At 42.2% G+C, this 22,840-nt stretch overlaps 2 protein-coding genes across 4 annotated transcripts in view; one reads left to right on the forward strand and one right to left on the reverse strand.

Moving 5' to 3' along the window:
* LOC306927103 (disintegrin and metalloproteinase domain-containing protein 10) overlaps window positions 1-18,835 on the forward strand; it is a 35,746-nt gene extending 16,911 nt beyond the window's left edge. Inside the window, exons 7-15 of one of the 2 annotated variants that reach the window (XR_013790488.1) lie at window positions 989-1,081; window positions 1,581-1,749; window positions 8,483-8,646; window positions 11,205-11,376; window positions 11,745-11,889; window positions 12,393-12,576; window positions 14,626-14,725; window positions 15,740-15,907; window positions 17,675-18,835. Coding sequence is in view for 1 of the 2 variants with exons in the window: in XM_079506759.1 (XP_079362885.1) it covers window positions 989-1,081; window positions 1,581-1,749; window positions 8,483-8,646; window positions 11,205-11,376; window positions 11,745-11,889; window positions 12,393-12,576; window positions 14,626-14,725; window positions 15,684-15,907; window positions 17,675-17,779 (1,356 nt within the window). In the remaining variant the exon portion in view is untranslated. Of the gene's footprint in view, window positions 1-988; window positions 1,082-1,580; window positions 1,750-8,482; window positions 8,647-11,204; window positions 11,377-11,744; window positions 11,890-12,392; window positions 12,577-14,625; window positions 14,726-15,683; window positions 15,908-17,674 lie in introns of both variants that reach the window. The other variant, XM_079506759.1, reaches the window with a different exon arrangement.
* lpl2a (lipoprotein lipase 2 a) overlaps window positions 1-22,840 on the reverse strand; it is a 99,280-nt gene that overhangs the window by 73,006 nt on the left and 3,434 nt on the right. Inside the window, exons 6-11 of one of the 2 annotated variants that reach the window (XR_013790489.1) lie at window positions 22,262-22,498; window positions 22,016-22,136; window positions 21,662-21,880; window positions 21,463-21,555; window positions 21,355-21,376; window positions 20,545-21,001 (exon numbers count right to left, since the gene is read on the reverse strand). Coding sequence is in view for 1 of the 2 variants with exons in the window: in XM_079506760.1 (XP_079362886.1) it covers window positions 21,355-21,376; window positions 21,463-21,555; window positions 21,662-21,880; window positions 22,016-22,136; window positions 22,262-22,498 (692 nt within the window). In the remaining variant the exon portion in view is untranslated. Of the gene's footprint in view, window positions 1-19,655; window positions 21,002-21,354; window positions 21,377-21,462; window positions 21,556-21,661; window positions 21,881-22,015; window positions 22,137-22,261; window positions 22,499-22,840 lie in introns of those variants that run through there. The other variant, XM_079506760.1, reaches the window with a different exon arrangement.

Raw genomic sequence — 22,840 nt, forward strand, 5'->3', positions numbered from 1 at the left:
TGATTAAAGACATCTATTCTATGCAATTTGAAGAAAAAAATGATATGAACGTTATAGTTCTAGGGCACATTAGACAGCACTGCAGACTCTATTGTGCAGCTTCTCTGAACAATATATTGTGATTTGTGCAGACTTGTTCCAAAACTGCACACAGTAACCTACTACTATAAAGGGCGAGGACTGGACAGGGTGGCTACACAGTTGACTTGTTGACATGATCTTATGTATGTATTGGGATTTCATGAGAAACTTGTAAAAGCTGTTGCTATCACTCTCCACGAGTCCACCTCAGCCATTAACCTGCTCCCTGCTCACATTCTTTCCCTCTCAAACAGATTCATTCCCAGTGCGTTTTCTCTTATCTAAGGCCAGTCCTTTGTTGCACCCTTTGACGCTGTGTTAATGTGACGTACATAGGAGTGTTTCAACAGATAAAATGTTGTTGTCAGTCACAGCAGCTCACTTGTAGTGGACGTGAGCGAGGGCCTTAATTGCTCATACCTTGCAGGTTGTCAATATTGACCACATGGAAAATCCCTGGCAGACTGTTACTGTGTATATACCGCTTGGGTGTTTGCTGGAGTGGAAACTTGATTCATAGACTTCGACCTGTACATGTGACTGGTCTGCATGTGCTCGTCTGAGAGCAAATGACTGCCAGTGCCACCCACGCTGAAAAACATGTATTTTGCAGATTACCTGACTTTATACTATTGTAACTTAGATATAGTACACGTGATACAAACACCACATATCTGTCACTTCAATTTTGGTTAAAGACAAAGCCTGAATAGTATTTACAAATATTATTCAACTGATGCTCGAAAATAAATCACAACACAAATCTCCTCATAAGACCATATGCACACACCAGGCTGTTTGCTCATAATGTCAAAATAGCCATTGTGTTGTGTGAATATGTAAATGGAGACAGCTATAGGCACGCACAGGGTTGTTCTGTTTTTAACTAAGTGTGTTTCTTCTGCAGGTTTCTTCATATATTCGTGTGATAAATGACATCTACGACAAGGTGGACTTTGATGGCATCAAACTGATCAACTTCAAATTGAAGTCTTTAACAGTAAGATTTCTCAGCATGCATTTAAGTCACGTCTCAAAGGCCAAAGCTTACCTACAACCACGTCAGATGTAGGCCACTGACAACATAATGGTAATAATAATAGTTTAGTTATACTGGCTTGAGCATTCATAATTCATGACTGACATTCATGCTCCTCTCCATTTATTTTCTTTAGACTGAACAGAATAGTAGATGCTCTTTGGAATTGTTGGAAATAGCCTGTAATGGACATAATGGGGATAATTCAGCAGTCTCAGGTATACATGTATTCTATGGATTTCCTGGCATAGGCATGTAAGTCAGTAAGAACTGAATTGGGACACAGGAGACCTCCAGCGCTAAGTTTAAAATGACTTGAAATACAATCTATTTCCTTTCTCAATGTTCTCACAGTCTGGGCAGTGTTTATCATTCTGTTCTGTGTTAGGCAAGCTACTCTATACAGAGTGGAATAATTTAGTCTCTACCTATCCATCCATGTATGTTTGTCATCGTTTAGGTCATCCACGAGGAGGACAAGGAAAACCCTCTGCAACGCCCATACGTTGGACCAGAGAAGTTGCTTAGCCTGTTCTCTGAGAGTAATTGGGGGAACTACTGTCTGTCCTACCTTCTAACTAACAGAGATTACAGTGGTGTGCTGGGTCTGGCCTGGGAGGGCAAGGCTGGTGAGATACACACAATGCACATGCACATGCACATGCATACACACATACGCTCACGCACACGCACGCACGCACGCACGCACGCACGCACGCACGCACGCACGCACGCACACACACACACACACACACACACACACTTTTAGTAGTGCTGACAGTAGCAATGCTGCACACAAGGTAGTGAGTGGGTTAAGCTAAATGCAATGTGAGAACCCATCGTCAACAAATAAAGAAAAAAGAGCGCCCTCTTTTCCTTTGAATTTGATGCGAGTCAACAGTCTGTCTCGAGAGACTAGGCTAAATGTGGTCTAGAAGAGTTATGTACTTTAAACTCTAGAAAAACACTCCAGTCTAATAATGTGTGGAAAGCTGGATGGAAAGCTCAAATGCACATGGCCTAAGATAAGTGACTCGTTGCAGAGTATTATTTAATAAATAATAAATATTTGCTGACATCTCATGATCATGAGAGGTTATCAAAAATAATTGAAAATAGATGATGTGGTTCAGCAGTAAATCATAGACACATGTAGTGTCGTAAGGAGGCTCTGTTGGGGGACATAGTGTGTACTTCGCTGGTGTTGTTTTCCTGCTTGGCCAAGCATGTCTCCATGTGAATCCTGAGAGCCAGGGAACATTTGCTCATTCTCTGGCTCCCTCTCACCATTCATTGTATCCCCAGCGTTGACACAATGACACAACACAATATGGCTAGGCGCCAACAACACTACACCCACACAAACATGTTAGGCTAGTTTCCAAGTCAGAGTGAGGTCACTTACTTGAATGTTTAATCTCCGGAACCCCAGAGAGCAGGTGATTTTAGAGGAAAAGGAATGCACCAAACTGGCTTGAATTGAGCTGTATTTTGTAAATGCATGACATATAAATTAGAAAGTGCTCACTGAAAAGTAGAAGCAGGCGATGTAAATGAAACAGATACCTGAATGTTCATTCTTATTTTTCTTATTCTTTATTGTCTCCTCCAGACCGAAGGCATGGGGAGAGAGTATGTTTTGCACCTGTGTGTCCATCTTGTCTGTCTGTTACCAGATAATCTCTGGCACCGTTGGCCCAGTCGCTACGAAAGTGTGCACATCCCTGGATGCCAATTCCGAACCTCTGCCCTAAATTTTCCAGAACGGCTTGTTATAGCACCAAATCTTTATCAGATTTTATCCATACATCACACAAATTGGTAGGACACACTCACTATCGTCTTGTGATCAACACGGATCTGTCAGATTTTCTATATTCCATCCCGATTGGCTTCCAAAGTTTGCAGGATTTTTAACAAAATGCCTCAAATTATGAACACAGCATGCAATTTACGTTAAATGTTGTCGCACATTCCCACTAGGCCGAGGATGAAATGAGTAAATGACACAAATTTTCAAATAAGCCTCATGGTGGCACTATAACAGGCCGATTCACATTTTTACCTAGTATAACTGCGCGAATCTGCATGGAACTTTGCATGCATACTCCTTAGAGGCCAACGAAAAACCTTTGACCTGCCTTTTATAGCGCCACCAGGACTTATGTAAAATATTATTATTATTTTTTATAATATCTGTCCGATATTTCATATTCCATCCTAATTGGCTAATTAGCAGGAATGTGAATAAATCCCATCTTCTCACATTGGCCTGTTATAGCGCCACCAGCAGGTGGATTTTTGCAAAACCCATTTTTGGAACAAAATGCTTCAAATCATGAATTTGAACGTCCAATTGCCATCAAATGCGTAAGAAAAATGGCACCCTTTTCACATTGGCTTATTATAGCGCCAACAGGAGGCCACAATAACCTACCTGAGACCTGTGCTCCGAGGAGCACTTTTTCTATTTTAATATATTATTGGCTCTTGACTAGTCGTACCTGTTCCCGTGTTGCATTCTTTCTGTTCTTTTTACTGCCAGCCTGTCTTGCTGTTTAATTGTTACTGATGAACCAATGCGCAGCTACTGCCTAGACTATATAACTCTTAATGCAGGCTTATAGAAGTTGTTTGTTTGGGAGACCAAAAACCAACGTGAGTGAACTCCTCAATGAACATTCCTGGGTGATTTGCATGTGAAGCTGCATTCCCCTTGGTCTCCTCTGAAGATATAGACCTAATGAGAACCACTATAATGGAATCATTGTTATTTTGAGCCCTGAGTTTCTGGTTAAAAATGTTGAATTAAAGTGGATATATTGTATTTCAGAATGCAATTCCATAACCTACTCGCACGCATACAGAACATATACCAGTGATACATAATGTTCAAACCAAAATATTTGTTCTGTAATCACTAATAATAATTTGCTTTCTGGATGCCTTATTTTAGACTGCATGTACCGTACGCACAAATCATAATCTGCAGAAGTGGACCAATATGGAAACAGCCAATGACAGAGAATGTGACACGTCTTAATGTCACGGTGGCCTCATGGGTCTGATGACAAAGCGCACACTGTGGTGTTGTTGTTGTTTTGGAAGGAGGCGGGGTCTGGAGGCGGGGTGGTCTGAGGTTGAGTGTGTGGGAGTGGGAGGTCCTTCTTGCTTGTTTCCATTACATTGTCTTTTTCACAACTTGTGATTGGCTTAACTGAGGGGTGTGTGAGCAGACCTCCTTGATGGCATGTGATCAGAGGGCACTGACCCCTTGACACACACACGGACACACACACACACACACACACACACACACACACACACACACACACACACACACACACACACACACACACACACACGCACACACCACCTACAGACCACCTTGAGTTGAGTTCGGGTGACCGCATTCCATGACACGGTTACCATGGTGATGGATGACCATCAGTCACTCAAGTCTACTCCTCTGACCTCTCCACGCTGCAAAACCCTGAGCGTTAATTTAACACTTGTCGTGTCGAAGTGAACCTTTCATTGCAGGAGTTTTGCTGTGCAGCGGTGTGATACAGCTGGGTGAGGATTAGTTTTGCTGTGCAGCGGTGTGATACAGCTGGGTGAGGATTTGGGGCCCTATAAGTTAACCTCCACGCCACGTCAAGCTTTCCCATCTGTAGCATTCCTCGATCTCTTCTGTGCAGTAGCTGTACTATCAGTTGCTGAGGCATGGATGGTCATTTTCCAGACTTTAGGCAGAAATGTAAACAGTACGAGGTACTAAAAGGATAACACAAAATCATCCTGGGGACTTGTTTCCTATGTATTCATCAACATAAAAAAAACAACAACACAATATTGTGTTAATAAATTCAAAACACTATGTGTACAAAGTGTGTGTGAATGACACTTCCATGGGGAATTGCATTTACCTCCTTGTAGTCTCCTGGGGGGGGGGTTTCAGGCGAGTTTTGAAAGAATCTAGTAGCCTTCCGCAATGTTTGTTGCGAAAGGCTGTAGAATAGAATTTTTTGGCCATCACCGATTTGATGTCTGTATACCGTACGTATAGTGAGCTGGAACAAGTTACGCTGTAGTTAGTTTGTTTATTAGATTTTTTTCATGTTTTTCCTTCTTATTTTTGCACAAACCCCACAAATGATACCAGCTGTTCAAGGGAAAAAAATGTCATTTTGGGGGTGAACTATCCGTTTAAATTGTCACTTTTGTCATGTGGGGACCCCCCCCCCCCCAAGGTCATGTGGGGGACCCCCCCAAGATAATGTGGGGACCCTCCTTGGGGTCCCAACCCACATGTTGAGAACCACTGCAGTAGTCTACCTTAATGCCAAGAGACACAGAGAGAATAAAGCAAAAATAATCAAGTTCCATCTGCACACTGTGGTCAACATTACAAACACATTTCTGAACTCCCTCCTGGAGCTGTGCTGCCTCATGCACAGTCCATTTCAACATCGTTGTCAAGGCTTAACATTCCTCTCTAGCCTGCCCCCGTTGTCTCTACAACCATGTTTGTGATTAAAGTGTATGTCAATAAGATCTGGATTTACCTGCCTAGCTAGACTATTTCATGATAAGAGCAGATGTTCAAAGATTTGGTGCGCACCACTGACTTCAGTCCATTTCAATTTTCAGATTCAGTATTATATATCACGTGAAAATGGTGATATTTCCAGTGCTTTCCAAACAAGATAGGATCAGTAGAGGTAGACCCATGACCTTCAGTAGATCTTATAGGTATTACTAGCACAGGGAAAGTATTTTATGGGGCCCCATCGCAATTATCTAGGAAAATTGCTGTGGCTAGCCCAGCATACACATCTCATCTGATAGTGAGTCTGTTTTTGTGAGTTCATCCTTGTGCATGTTTATATTTTATGATGATGTGAGTGGATCTATGGGTGTTGAACCCATTCATGGTGGATGAACATTAGTATTCTGCACCACGTGTGTGCCTTATGTGTAACTGATCTTGTGTGTGGAGTGTATGTTTATCCAGGGTGCTAATAATAGGAGTCTTTCTAGACGTCTCTACACAAAGAAAGAGGAGGGGGACAAAAAGCACGGTCCATCTCAGCCATACCAATACCCTTGCCAAAAATTCCAGCTTGGACGGGACATGCAAAACACCCTCTGCTGTAATGCTCTTTCTAGGAAATCCAGCTCCATGAATAGCTCATTGGGGATGGTGGGGTGGGGTGGGGGGGGGCATTTTAGGTAAAAAGCGGAGGACTTGGTCGATACATTTTGAATTTGTGATTAATAGTTTATCTGGGAAATGCTGGCTTGTCTGCTTTAGGACATGAAAAACATATTCTGTATTATATGTGCACTCAATTTGCTCCTATCTACTGTGTAGCTTGGCTTTGTCCACTGAAGTGGGAGAGCATTTGATGAAGATCCCCCTTCTTCTTCTAGGAACTCAAAGGCGGATTTAACATACAAACTACTTTGTGTTTCTGCCACAGAGGAGTTGGCCACAGAGGAGGTGGGGCAGTTTGTTTTTGCCCTCTATGTCACTATTATTGGATATCAATGCTGGTCATGCATGCACACTTTGTGTAAGGAAAACGTGCTTGTTCGTCACAATGCATGTCAGTCAGTAAACCCAAACTTCTCTGAAATGACAGGTAACTTGAGCAGATGTTTACCTCCCCCCAAATAACCTGATTGGTTCCATCTCATTATGTAAGAGCTTTTACGTAAATCTCACGCTCATGGGAACTGCTGAGACATCCTGCCTGAACCAAACGTGGGCATACATGGAGGAGGGAGTCAGCCAATATGGGACCTGAGGTGTTGTTGATGGAGGAGGAAATAAAAGATGGAAAGAAGTCCATGGATGTATAGGATCTTATAGTCAAACTGCATGTAGATGTTTTTTGAGTGGTACAACCACTCCAAGGAACAGCAATGTCCCTATGTCCACGTACCTGTCCCTATGTCCACGTACCTGTCCCTATGTCTACGTACCTGTCCCTATGTTTAGAGTACCAGTAGGGGCAAAAGTGGCGCTGTTGTGCTAGAAACAGAGAGAGAGAGATAGTGTTACACTGTTGTCTGCTAATTACAGAGAGAGAGAGAGAGAGGGAGAGGGAGAGAGGGAGAGGGAGAGGGGTCTGCTAAATGCTAATTCCCCCACACAGTAACTCTGTCATTTCTCGACCGTATCGGACACGGGGCGGCTTGCCGGAACCGGGCTGGCACCCTGGCCGAGTTTTCCTCCTGTGGGTCTGGAAGTTCCGGAGACCCACCGGGGACCCCCACACGGAGTTGCACCACGCAGAAACCACAGCTTGTAGATATTACACTGCCACAGTGGGCTTTGTAATAAGCAAAAATTACCATATGACCATATGAAATTATCATATGAACTACGAACTAATTGAATTTGAACGTCCTATTCTACCATCAAGAAGTACTTTTATATCCATGTACATCTTGCCATAGAGACCTATCACAGAACATAATCTTAAAACTGTCTGTCCTAAAGCCAGCTTAAGGCTGTCTAGCTGAAAGATTATGTCACAGCTCTGCCATACTTCCATCCATGTGAACAAGACCAGCTGTTTGCAATTTTGAGAGTGATCTTCAGGAGTATTATGTGAACCAAAAGACGTAGATGGCCATATGAAACCTTAGGTCGGCTTTGAAGTGTCACAGGGTGTGTTCAACAGGTCTGTTTGTCTATGCCTGCACGACAGGGGGGCCACAGAAGTCAATAAAGCTACGGCAGCAAAAAAAACACCACTGTTGGTTTAAAGTACAGTATTTCCAGGAGGGCAAGGCCAGTTATGAAACTGGAATGGAAAGTGAGTTAATTTGCATAATGTAGATAGTTGGCATACATAGTTAAGAGTACATTAGCTGCCTGTAGAGTCTACTGTTACAATATGTATGCACAAACCAGAAACCCAACTGTAAATTAAAATAAATACACCTGGGGTGCAAATCCTGCCCGCAACAACATCTCTTGTTCTCCATCTCACGATTGTGAGTGACACTGACCTTTGAAATGGTCAAGAGGTGCACGCACATCCAAATATTACAACGGGTGCAGGATCCAAAGAGGTTTAAAAGCTCCCAAAAAAACGTTTTAATAACAGAGCGGACAAAGCAATACAACGTTTCGGCCTAACCGGCCTTCGTCAGGTATACTCTGACCTTTGACCTCAAAAGTGCTTCAGGGCAGCATACCGGTATATTGATCATTCCTCATGAAAATATGTGCAGTCCTTCCCAATTTGGACCTTGGCCTTGGCCTCTGACCTTTTGTATCCAAAAGTGAAATCTGCCGACTTAAAGCTCTGATTCTCACGTCTATTCTCTCTCTTCTCTCTTCAGGTAACTGGGGAGGGATTTGCTCAAAGCATACGACCATGCGTGGCGGTCGTAACTCCAGTCTGAATACAGGCCTGATCACGCTTCAGAACTATGGACGCTACCTGCCACCCCGACACGTCCAGCTGACCCTAGCCCATGAGCTAGGTCACAGTCTGGGATCTCCGGTCAGTATCCTATAGTGTTGTCTGTAATGCATTGGTTCCCAAAGTGGGGTCCAGGGACCCCCAGGGGTCCTTGAGAGAGTTCCAGGGGGTACCCAGCTAAATGATAATTAGGAACCAAATGGACCCTTATGGGTCTGTAACTCAGAGAGTGTACAAATGGAATCAAATGGACCCTACCGGGGCCAATTTGGTTCCATAAATTAACTTTGATTTTACAATATATATTGGGGTCCCAGCGATAGAAATGCCATTAAATAAGGGACTGTAGTCTAATTACCCCTCCCCTGCACGCACGCACGCACGCACGCACGCACGCACGCACGCACGCACGCACGCACGCACACACACACACACACACACACACATACAAATGCACATGCACACAGTCATACACACACACAAACACAGCTTCACACAAGCCCCCAGCCCCCTTTACCCACCCATGGACATGCACACATGCCCCATCCCCCTTGGATGAGAACTTGTTCAGATGCCAAATAGTGTGTGGTTTGTTTTGAACGACTATAAAGTATGACCAATCTCTGTGATCTGGCTGATCTGTTTACCCCACAGCTTCCCACATGGCATGTTGTTTGTGTTGCACCTTAACAAATTTTCTCTGAATGACTCACCTCTATGGACATTATACGTTGGCCCTAATTGAGTAGTCTAGGGGTATTTTATAGGGGCTCCTGGCTCAATTGCAGATAAAGAGATAAAATCAGGCCTCTAATTGATAATCATAGCGGCACTCATCTAAGCTTCAAAGGCAAGCTTAATTCATGTTCTCTTCCATTACACACACACACACACACACACGCACGCGCACGCACGCACACACGCTGTCACACACACACACACACACATGCATCTCCCCACTTCGCACACAATGTTCTCTACATTTAACAGCTGTTAAGACAGGCAACCTTTCCCCCCATTATCTCGAATGCCACATACTGCCCCCCTCTCTATGACATCTGCCCCTTTCCACCCTTCCCTGTGTTATATTCACACTTTCATGGGCTAAAGTTTCTTCCCAGGCAGTCTTGGACAGATTTGTTCTGCTTCACTATATCTCTGAACCTTTATAAATTAGATAATCTGTCTCTGGCTCTGGCGTACAGTAGGTATCACTCACTGATGCACTGACAAGCATGTCTCATTGCTTCCAGACCAAATGCAGAGACATGTGAGAGGGGACGTCACTGTAGATATAATTATGTTAAGAGTAGTGGGGGGGTCAATGCTGAGTAGAGAAGTGTTCTTTGGCCTACTTCCCTTGCACCTAATGCACATGCAATGTCTGACACGTACTCACCGTAGGCTGCTGAGATGATGAGTGACAGACCCAAATGCTGTTTGCAAAACTTGAACATTTCCATTTTTCCCATTCTCTTGTTCTTCCTGGTATTATCGTGTGTCTTCGTTTTATGACTGTACAATCAGAGATCATAGTTTTGATCTGAATTAATCTGGTCAGTCTTTTTATAGTCATATTATAGTTTGATTTAAATTAAATTTAAAGAAGCACAACATGTGGTGGTTTCCCTGCAGGTTTTTCATAACTACAATTACATGAAATGACCATAGAACAATAAAACAATAAAACAACTGAATTATTCTGGAGATTTTTAACCAATGCCAGTCTTGGGCTGGAACCAAGACCCGAGGGGCTCAGTGTTCTGTTTTCTGTGTTCCTCATCAGATGGTGGAACAGAACAGAACACTTTCTGCCTGATCTGCCAAGATACAACCTTTCAATACTTAATAAGAATATGATTGTTTATTTAGTCAGTAAACCACACCAATGCCAGCGGGGATATGGTTTTGTTTTATGTTTTTTATTGTTTTTCTTCTTCTTGTGACTTGAATGATTTGAAACCAGGCTTATACAACAAGCCTAGACTGAAATATTACCTCCCTCTGATTCATAGACATCGGTGATAGCATTTTCACTATTACCGGATGACCTATAACGTGGTTTAGGCAGCTTCTGAACAAAGCAATAAATAAAGTCGATCTCCTGCGTGAATACCAGAGAAATCCACAATGCCAGCCACATGTTATTATGTTCATTCTTTTGTTGATAGACAAATATGAATTCATATATCCACTGTAGACTGTAGATCCATTGCAGATATATCTTTTAATATAAATCAGTGCTATTGAACACCCTTATTGAACACCCGTATGTTGTTTCGAAAAATATTGAACCAATGGAATGTAGTAAAAAATGCTTTGGACAAAACCTCTTAACTCCATTGGATCCTCAAACTGCCTGCTAAAGCAACTAACTCCACCACCTCTCCCCCTCTCATGGAAGTAATTGACAATATATAAAGTCACAACACCAACTTTGATGAGGCAGTATTGCATTATTTTCCAAATATAAGGTTTTCTTAATTTCCTGAAAAAAAAATATTTTTCATTTCCTGAAAAATGAACATTACTCTTACCTGCTCTCTCCCGTGTTTCCACCTGAAAAGCGTATCTTTATTTTAATCTACCAGGAAATGTACGGTTGAGCTGCACTGTGCCATGTTTTGTCTGTTTGCCAGCATGATGAGGGCTCCAGGTGTGGGGACCTCGGGTCTCGTGGAGGCAAAGGCAGATACCTGATGTTCCCTCACGCCACGGACGAGGTCCGGGAGAACAATGACAAGTTCTCCCCCTGTAGCGTCAAACACATCAGCAAGATCCTAAAACTGAAGAAGGATGACTGCTTTATAGGTGAGGGGGAGTGGAAGCTGTCTAATAGACAGCTTCTACCACAGGTAGAAGCTGTCAACCTGTGGTTCTCTTCTCTTCTAGATCATTGCTGTACATCATCTGCTATAAGAGAACATTGCGTACTTGCCTTTTATTGCACAGTAAACATTTTAGGAGATACAAGCTGTGTGCTGAACATTATTCTCTTTACTGTTACTTATGTGTTGCGACTACAGGATGTACATCATCTACTCACATGTCTTTCTGTGTGTGTGTGTTTGTGCGTGCGTGCATGCGTGCATTCGTGCGTGCGTGCGTGCGTGCGTGTGTGCGTTTCTTCTGCTCTGTATATGTATGTGCGTCTGCATCCATGCCTTCTTAATTACCAGTCAGTGATCAGCCCATCTGTGGAAACCAGATTGTGGAGGAAGGTGAGGTGTGTGATGTTGGTCACAATCAAACCGATCTGTGCTGCTACAGCGCTCATGAAGCTGTGGGCGTTCAGTGTCACCTGAAGCCTGGTAAAGTCTGCAGGTACTACTGCACGCACGCACGCACGCACACACGCACGCACGCACGCACGCACACACACACACACACACACATACACACACACACATATTAGCCATATGGTTCTCAAACTTCTTAACGCTAGTGGTTTCTGAGGCTAGGACACCCACAACTCTCAGAGTTACATATTTGTAAGGGTTATTTCGAACCTCCTCAAGAACCCCACTTTGAGAACCGGCATGTGAATAAGTATAAATTAGGCTTAATCAATGAGATATGAACTTGAGAAATGTCAATATGTAGCCTAAGTTTCACCATGCTATAGATGTTGCAAACCTGCATCCCTTCCTGGTTTGAGATTTGCACTGCCATTTTTTGGATATGGAGGTTTACTTGTTGTTGTGGTTAACATGCGGCATGTGTGTTTTTACAAGCATGCACATATCTCTTTGCTTTCCTCATGCAATGTATGTACGTAAGTGTATTTATGTGTGTACGGGCACACACCCATCTATCCATCCATCTAGTCCCAGCCAGGGCCTTTGCTGTGGTCAGGGCTGTGAGTTTAAGCCAGCAGGAGGGGTCTGTGATGATGCCACTGACTGCCAGAGAGAAAGTGTGTGTTCGGGCCTGTCTCCATTCTGCCCTGAGCCCAGCCCAAAGGACAACCTCACTGTCTGCAGTCAGGGCACACGTGTCTGTTTAAACGGGGTGAGTCAACCAGAGCTACTGTAACTGTACCACCTCAGGGTGTGGTAACTCTAACATTTCAACCGCCCTTTGTCCAACCCTTGAGTCAGTGTTGTGCAGTGATGTATCACTTCTTTATATCATCAGGTTTTTGAAAGAGTGTTATGTGTGTGTGTGTGTGTGTGTGTGTGTGTGTGTGTGTGTGTGTGTGTGTGTGTGTGTGTGTGTGTGTGTGTGTGTGTGTGTGTGTAATAAATATTGTCCTATATACAGTATGTACAGTATAGGTTTGATAAACATTAAATACTCCTTCATCAGATACTTGATATGAATACCAAACGACTCGCCCCTTTACCAACTCGCCCCCGCGATATCTTTTAATGTAGTTAACAGTTAATTTAGTATTTCCCTCCCTCTCTGAAATCTGAAATTATCTTGTATACATATTTATTTGATTGTATAGTAGTCGATCTCTATAGACGGTGACTGCTTAATTAAGTTAATTTAGGACCTTCTAGCTGCTAGAAGGTCCTAAATTAACTGCTAGAATCTAGCAGTTAATTTTGTTTTATTAAACACATTTCTTCCATGTTGCCCATGTTTTGTAATGGCATCATCATGCTATTATGCCCGTGGATATACAGCGTGAACTTAACAATGATAAATTAATATGATAATACCTTTTAAATAATCACCAACATATGTTATGTTTGTTATGTTTGTTATTTACAGCTAGGTAGAGTAGTGGGGCGAGATGGAAAAGGGGCGACCGTACCTGTTACCCTTGATACAATGGTTGTATATTATCTACCATTATAAATGTGTATATGGTTTAAAAGTACATGTGTAACTAATTTGATTGTAAACAAACCATTCCACCACCCTATTGAGAGGTTCATCAAATCCATGTGACCCAAAACCACCATTCATGTTCCCCTCAAAAGCATCCATCGTGACCAAATATCTGACATGTGGCAGCGGTGGCCGAACGGTTTGCGGAGCGGTCTTGATACCGGAAGGTCGCCAGTTCGTATCCCCGGACCGGCACGTTAAAATTACCACCGCTGAAGTGCCCTTGAGCAAGGCATTGAACCACTACCATGAAATGTTCTATGAGCAGGGCCTGGCTGTAAACAAGTATCTGATGCTTAGTCCAGTTACCCTGGGTAAATATAGTAACTTTGCTTTGCTTTGCTTACATTATGGTGATAGATTATTCTTCGAATTGGGGAGGCAGAATTTATTCTGGGAAGATTGCTCAACATTTCGTAGAATAATCAGAATGTTCTCTAGAGGCTCAGACGCAGCGACGCTCAGATGCTTAATAGCCTGGGCAGCATTCCTTTTCAGGTTTATGATCCGGTTGGGAGCGGATGATATCGTTACGTCATGTTGTAGTTATTGTTTTGTAGTCCGGGAACCCTCAGGCCGGAACCCTCAATTTGGAACCGGTTTCTTCCGGTTTGAGGCAACGGAAGTTCCAGATTGAGGGTTCCGGCCTGATGACTACAAAACAATGACTACAACATGACGTAAAGATATCATCTGCTCCCGACCATATCACACGTCAATTTTGTAACACAGACCAGGCTTTCCTCTGAGGTGAAAAGCCTGGTGACGCAAGGTTAGATGCTTAATAGCATAGATTTGCTCTCAACACATACTTAGGAGTATGTACCAATCATAGGAGCTATGATTGGTTTACTTTAGAGGGGACATCCTGTACAGTACACTGTACATGTATACAGACATATACTGTACTATACAAACACTGTTCAGCCACAGCATGAAAGTCTGCTGGGGAATTGTGGCAGGTAGACCAGCACCAACACACACACACACACACACACACACACACACACACACACACACACACACACACACACACACACACACACACACACACACACACACACACACACACACACACACACACACACACACACACACACACACACACACACACACACACAAACACACACACACACACACTACACACTCTCTCTCTCTCCTCACGCAAGGTCTTGTCTCATGTTGCTCCCTACTCCTGTCTCCCCTCCCCACCCCCAGGACTGTGCCGAGTCTCTGTGTCTGAAACATGGTCTGGAGCAGTGTGACTGTCCAGGGGACTCCATGAGGGAGAAATGCCAAATGTGCTGCCAGCAGCCTGGTAACTAACGGCCTCTCCAGCCTTTGTGGAATGTGTTTATGGTTGGGGACAAAGCTCTTCAGCTTGTGTTAATTTACTTTGTGGTTACTTACCCCTCATGCAACAATCATCTCCAACATTAGCATGACTGAGAGGTCATTTTGACCTATTTTTTGAGATTTTGAAGTTGATTATCTTTGCCCATGAAGCTTTCAGAAGGTTCCCCTTCCATGACTATCATCATCCATCATCATTCCATCATCTCAGAAATATTTTTTACTTCTGTCACATTTTACTTCATTCATGCTATTTAAACAACAATCAGTCCACTGTCATTGCAATTGCATTTATTTCAACAAGTTAAAAACTAATATTAAGGCTGGATATTGCTCAAAGTATGTATTATATCATGCAGTGATTCACAGAAGAGTATGAATGGCTGCTTAAATAAATAAGGATTTGACTGAGGAAACGGATACAATTAAATTAAATTAAAGATGAATTGAATTATGCACTGTTTTTAGGCAGATTATGATTCAGGAAGCACTTTATTTGATTCGATAGATGAACTGAACATGCATTGTTTTTAGGTAGACTATGACGCACTTATTTATTCTAGGACTGTATGTTCTATGTTTCTTTTCTCACCTGTCCCTCCCTTTTAATGCTGACCCTGGGAGCTGTGCTCCAAGATTTCCTATGCACTTGTGCAAATGGCAAATAAAGACTATTCTATTCTATTCTAATTATGAGAGAATCAAACCAAAAATCCAAAGTCGATAAGCGAAAATAGATCCACAAGCTCACAACACATCGCTTTGTGAAGCGTTGTGAGCTTGTAGATCGGCTATTTTATGCAAAGAGATTTGGTGTACATTGTAGAGGGAAAAAAGGAGAGGGACTAGTATACTAGTATATATAGACTCTAGACAACTACATAAATAGAGTTTAAGTGATTTTGAATGTGTGTTCATCACAGACCAACCTGCCACATGCGCTAGCACCACATCCTCTGTGCTGTCCCGTCACTTCCAGAGGAAGACTGTGGCTCTGGTGGCCGGAGCTCCATGCTCAGCAAACCGTGGCTACTGTGACAAGATCAACGTGTGTCGGTTGCTGGATGCAGACGGCCCCATCGCAAGGCTGAAAAACGCCTACCTGCACCTGGATGACTTTGCTGATGATCTGGGAGAGTGGATGAAGGTATATCTGATTGCTTTATTAATGCCATTGGCTTGATTCAACTTTGACCCTATAACATTTCAAAAATCTGCTCCTCAGAGCACAGGTCTCCACCAGCCAGGACAGATAGCTTATTGTGGGCCAGCAATGTTTCATGTCAATTAGACACTGCGTTCATGATTTTCTTGTTCATGACAACTTTGGCCTGGCGGAGACAATGAGCTTTTAAAAAAAATGATAAGCAACTCAGCGATCGGTGCACTGGCTGTTCAAAGGTAACTTCAAACATAGGCAGTCTAGCCTGGAAGACGCTCGTTTAAATCCCGGCACTAAAACTGTTAACAAACTAAGTACTGTAAGTACTGTAAATACATTTTCAATAGTGCAACCATAGGTCAAAAGCGAAGGCAAATCTTCTTCAAGGACAAGCAGCATGACCCTTGTCAGTGAAGAATGATGTGTTAATTCTTTTTTATGGCCATGGGGTCAGAGGTTGTCAGATATTGCCCCATGCAGAACCACGGAAGCATAAAAATGACTGCAGATGAGCTTCAATAGCCTCAGAGTAGAGACAGATGTTGCTGTGAGATGCGTGTTCAGCTCAGCTCAGCTTCCTGTTGTGACGTTCATAACTTCATATGTCTTAGATGTTCCATTCGGACTTTGGCTTCATGCTTTTGTTGCACTTGGAGTGCAGAGATAATCAGGAATGTCCACGTTGATTCTAGAGGCAGCACATGTGTCAGGCGGCAGGGCTTTACTTAGAAACCCCTCACGTCACTTCAGGAGCCCATGACGACCACCCTTTTGCTTACCCTGTCTAATGGGTCACTCATTTTCAAATACATATCTTAGCTAACATGGCAGAGATGCCAGATAGCCTGGGTTAGGGCCAGTTAATGCTTGCCTGTTGCTAAGTGTCATAAGTTGTGTTTACCATTGGTTATTGGAGCAGGTCATACTTGCAGTGATATGACAACAGAGGGTATTTTTACACAACAAAGCACACGTGACCAATGTAAGTTCTCAAGTTTAACTAAGCGAGACAAATTGATACTTTAAAAAAAATGATACGTAAAACATCTCTTTGTAGTATAACTTCTATTACCTAAGATGCCCTGAGGGTGAGAACAACAGAGCTTCTTAATCCTGAATAATAATAATATTGATGACATCAGGTATCTCCATATATGGACATAACAGGGATTGTGCATTGTCTGGGAATGCCCATATATGGACTTTTTTTTTTAAATTTACGTTTTCAGGTCTGAAACAACAGAGCTTCTTAATATGGCACAGTTGAGAAGCACAAGTTAAACTATTAATCTGGTGTCAGTGAGGTCAGATGTAGATTTGCTGGCTGGTTCCATACTGTATATGCAGATGTTTACCTTGACCGTGACCTTGATGTAGGTCCAGTCTTCCAGTCTTCTCCAGACAGCCATATATGGAGTGTGTCACGTGGCGTGATGTGTAACGAGGCGTGACCATATATGGAGACGTGGCGTGGCGTGGCGTGACGTGACACGACACGATACGGCACGACTGACGGGAAATGCAGGTTTTCAAAGTAACTGCGACCTAACAAGCAACAAAGTTTGGATTTTTTTTTCTTTGCATAGATTCTGTAGCAGAGCAGTTTGTTTGGTTGTTTGATGCAACTCAGCTTAAAACATTGTTTCACATTGTGGTAATAAAGTGAAAACATATACTGTTGGCAGCTAGTAAGTAAAATGGAAGAAATGCTTGATTGAAATACCTGTTGACTCTCTCATGTATTCTCCTCAGGCTTACTGGTGGGCTATACTCCTGGCTATCCTGACACTGTCTGCAGTCATGGGCTGCACCGTCTGCCTCTGCCACCGCACACTGGATATGAGTGACTTGGAATAGTCACCTTTGACTTTTGACCCATGACTTCACTACAACTGAATGGTTAACATAAGGAATCCAAGCAGATTGCTTGAGAGTTTGACGTTTCCCCCCCCCTAAATTCCACAGGTTTACTGCATAATATTCAGAAACCTCATACATCCAATTGTAGCTCCATAGCTCACTGTTCATCTAGCTACTGTAGCCTTTCTGTTTGTCTTCACATTATGGGGTGTCTGTTCAGACTTCAGAGATGTCATCAAATAGTCTCCGTGGTGGCCACATACCAGCAACCTCCTGATTTAGAGCCACCTGTCCATGCAAACTCTAAGATAGATAGATGGGACTTTCCATTCCATTCATGGCCTGTACTTGCTGTGTGCTGCTGCTATTTGAACCTACGCGCTAATCTCAGCCCTGACGGCGTCCAGTTGTCCAACGTGTGGGATTGTGTCTCTGCTGAGGCTTTGATGATATATGTCTGTAGAGATTTTAAGGAAACTCTGGACAAAAAGTGAATTTTATTGTGCACTTCATATTAAAATACACATGTTGGTTTTGTTATATATTCAGGTTACAATTTGAAATATACCTTTTCCTCACTGAGGTACAGTCCTTCACGTGAGGGAGTCAAAACTTGGCACCATGCCCTAAATTGACATAAACATATTCGTAACAACACCTGTGTTCATACATATACCTGTACATTGTCAATCTCTCTCCATCATCTGTTTGACTAACAAAAGCTTGGACAGTGTTGAATGTGCACAGATATTAAGACTTAATATTTTCACATTTGCTTTTGTGGATGTTTTGTAGATTGTATGTTTTGTATAGGTATATTAATGTATGCCCTTGAACGGTTCTATATTGATGCACAACTGTATCTTATGCTCTGCTTCTGGGGTGCTTGTGATCTCAGATTCTGTGTAATGCTTGCGCAGGTAATCTGTTATATCACAGGAGCAGAGTCACACCCACAAACTGAATGCAATATCATTGCAATAAATGGTAAATGGATAATCCTGAGATGAACTGTGTAACTGAATTACCTGTACAGTTACTTTTCTCCCAAAGTAACTAGTTACTAGTTCTCATGCCTGGGTGGATCGAAGTGTATTCCTTATAAATAGCGTCACTCCACAGTAGGCTACATATCTGGGGAAAGCTTGGTATTTTTCCCGATTTAACCAGTGTGATCTTGTCTAGGTCCCGCCTCGCCAACTGTATTTGGTAATTCGCACACACATATTATACATGCACAGATTGCACACTCCACTGCACCAGACATACAGTATTCACTATTAATTTCACTCCAATGAGAGTACACATTTAAAGTAACAGAAACGTTATATAACGACTTACATTTGGCAGGGAGTAATATGTAAAGTAATAATCTTACTTTTGATAAGAGTAACAAGTAACACTTCTAGTAGAGTAGATAGTCAAGAGATGGACATGGATGCTAATGGGCTGAACAAGTTGGTGAAGAAGACTGAGACGTTGATTCTCTACAACATATTTCATGCTCACAATAACCTTTTTATATGGTAGGTTTTCTTTTATTACAGTATTCATACAGTACAGTAACATATTTACAAGTAAAAAATATATATCTACCAGTGTAGTGTTCCATAAAATCTATAATTATTTACATTGAATATGCTGTACAATAAAGTAACTTGGTTTAGTAACCTTTTCCTCGGCTTCCAGTGCAATAGTATGGTATTTCCACTTTTTCGAGAGTGAATTAAAATGAGAGGAAGATAAGCCACAATGAATACAGTACAGATCTCTATAGTGCCATGTTACATATTGCTTACAGAATGGTGTGCTGCATATAACTATAAATATGGAAATATAGAAAAATAGTAATGACAAGATCAAATGCACAAAAGCCATTAAATGGACTTTCTCTCACAAGAACCTCATTGAAAATACTATAACAGTTACAGTGAAGATGTTGAAATCAGGGTTATAACCTATAACCTGCACGACAGACTTATAGTGAGGTTGATGGGTTCCTTATTTTGCAGTGTACTTAAGTGGAGGTAACAAATTCATAGTAGGCCTAACACATATGGCTGTATACTAGATAAGATTCTGCATGAATATCATTGCATATCAAGTATAAAACTGCAGTTTAACATCCCCAAGTGCTTCAACGAATCACAGGTCTTTGAGTAATGTGCATCTCAGATTTTGCCAATGTTAACTTAGAGAATAACTTAACCACAGGGTTCACTGTATAATATGTACACTATAATTAAAACATATATACAATATAGTCATGAAACATTTGTTAAGACAGGTTCATTTTTGCAACAGTTCACTTCTGGAACATTTTCTGTTATTAAGGCACACTGAAACAGGTCCCCCAGTCACCAATAGTGATGGGAACGACAGTGGTGAATGCTCTGTCATGTTAAGTATAGTAGATAACGTACAATATTCATAAGGTTAGAGAAAAAGCACGCTATTAAACACCTATAGGATTTCACAGACATTTGCCCTTACGGTTATTTCTGTCATACTATGGTAAGAGCTCTGGTAAAGGTTTGTTCACATTCTGATGCTTTAACACATCTGAAAAAATCTCAGGAATCTAACTGGGTTCGGTTGACAACATTACGCACCATAACAGCCACTCATTGGGCCCCAATTTCATAGTACTGGAGGTGTGTAAGACATCGCAGAGAAGTACTGTATGTGATCGTGTGCGTGCGTGTGTGCGTGCGTGCGTGCGTGCGTGCGTGCGTGCGTGCGTGCGCGCAAAAGCTTCAGACTTCTTGCAAGGGCCTTTGTATGCAGACTTGCAGAGAACAGTCTGTAGGAGTTAAGGATTACAAAGGGAAGCTAAATGTCACCAGGACTGTGAAATCAGAGGTATTTTACACTGTAGGTATCTCCAGTACCGTATATTTAGTCGGCCATTTGGCATCTCGCAATGTGAGACTTCAATGACTTTGTATAATATCCATTTCTTTTGGGAGTGCCGAAGACACACCAAAGAAGACCACATTGCGGTCACAGATTGATATCATTAAAACAACTTTCTCTTAATAAAATATATTCACATACTTGAACTTTTAAATAAAGCACACATACCTGTACATATATACAAGGTGGTCATGTCTTTGTATAATTTAAGTGTATCAAGTATTATACACTTAATACATATACATATATATAAGTGCTGCAATGGAAAGGAGGACTTTCAATTTTTGCTCCATATCTTCAGTGTTAAAGGTATATTCAGTGATTTGACTTAATTCAAATATCACTTGTTTTTTCTTTTTTTCTGGATAATCCTCCCTACTATAGAGTGTGCTGACCATATAAGGAGTTCCTCCCTGTCCCCAGTGAGCCCCTGGGGTCAAAAAACCCTAGTTTCAGTTTTGGTGGCGGGTGGCAAAGCCTTGATCCAATCAGGATGAGAGGGGCCTTCCTCCAATCATGATCGAGTGGGGGCGGGCCTTGGTGCACATGATGTTGGCCTGTTGCACTTCCCCCCACTGTAGAGCGTGCATGTGCACATTTTGTTACCGGGGCGGACTGGGTGGTTTTCCAAATCACCCAAATCACTGAATGCTCCTTTAATGGTTTTCTGGGGTTGTTCTATGGGAGACAAAAAAAGCGAGTAAATAATTGATCAATGAAAATGTGTACCAGTATTCTTCATTGACTTGTGGAGATTCAATCACCTTTTTGGAATCCTCCATGCATCCCTGCATTTGACAAACGTGACCTCCTGTGTTAAGCTCTGAGCCTGAGGGTCTTTTACACAATAGACCAACCTAAAACGGAAGTCAACCAAGATAGGAACATTTAGATGAAAATCATTTTGTCTTATATAATATACGTAACCAAGAATCAAAACCTCATAATGCAAAGTAAACGTACTTCTGCTGCGTCTCGCCAACTCGGATGCGGATCTTGTGGACTTCTAGGTTGTCCTTGTCTGATTCTCCAGACCACCAGGATGATACCATCTTTAGCATGTTGGAGGCAGACCAGCCATTAGCGTCTTCCCATTTAAACTTGAGCATCAGGAGATCACCGATGTCTTTCTCTGTCACCAGCAGGAACGAATGAGTCTTATTGGTCATAATTTTATCCTTTCTGCCAATAAAAATAGTAGGATTGGAAAGACATTAAGCTAGTGTTACTGTTATGTGATATTAGTCACAAAATAGCGTCATATACTGGTAACTTAGATTCAATTCACAATGGCACTTTTCATAACTGACTACTCACAGTTTCAGCTCCAGGTTTTCAGCCTCTCCATTGGTTCCATACAATGAGACAGTCAGCGTGGGCTCCATCTCAGAGTGGTTCACTCTGCTAGAGAAATGAATCTTCAGCTGGTAATGATACGCTGTAAAGAATGAAAGGAGCAATCGGCATCAGACCTGGAAAAAGACTATGTACAGACACGATTGTGAACACAACTGTGCAGTTTGACACAACAACCGTGTTCTTCCTTTTACAAAGCCTACTGACCTCTGAAAGGCATGGAGGCTCGTGTATTGGTGTACATCTGGACGCTGCGTGGCTTGCGGACCCTGTTGATGTCATAGCCCACGGTGTTGCAGCGGTCCTTGCGGCAGCGGAGGCACATGCCTCGGTCAAACATGTCAGGGCTGCCACAGCGGTACGCCTTGGATGCCTCGTGCTGCAGAGAGTCGATAAACAGGTGGACGGAACGCTCATGTTCGCACTTCACCGCGTCAGAGATGGCTGAGGAGAAACAAAGAAGAAAACACATGTTGATGATTCTTGTAAGTTGTGTGATCGCCCTTTATGGGAATATTGAACTGAAAAGAATAATAATTAGTGTAATAATAATAATAATAAACAACCTTGATGTTTTTTCTTTGTAACAATGTACTCAAACGTTTAAAAATAATCTAAACTATCATTCATTTATCATTTCAATTGGACAGTAAACAATATGACTAATAACTGAATTTGTCATAGAAGAAAACTCATTTTAGAACTGCTTCTTCTGTTTTCTTTCCTAGAAGGAAATGCTCAACATCTATGCTATGGTTGGTCATGGGCCCTACAGTAAAACTAACT

This window comes from Electrona antarctica, assembly GCF_951216825.1.
Source record: "Electrona antarctica genome assembly, chromosome: 7".
Taxonomy (NCBI): Eukaryota; Metazoa; Chordata; class Actinopteri; order Myctophiformes; family Myctophidae; genus Electrona; species Electrona antarctica.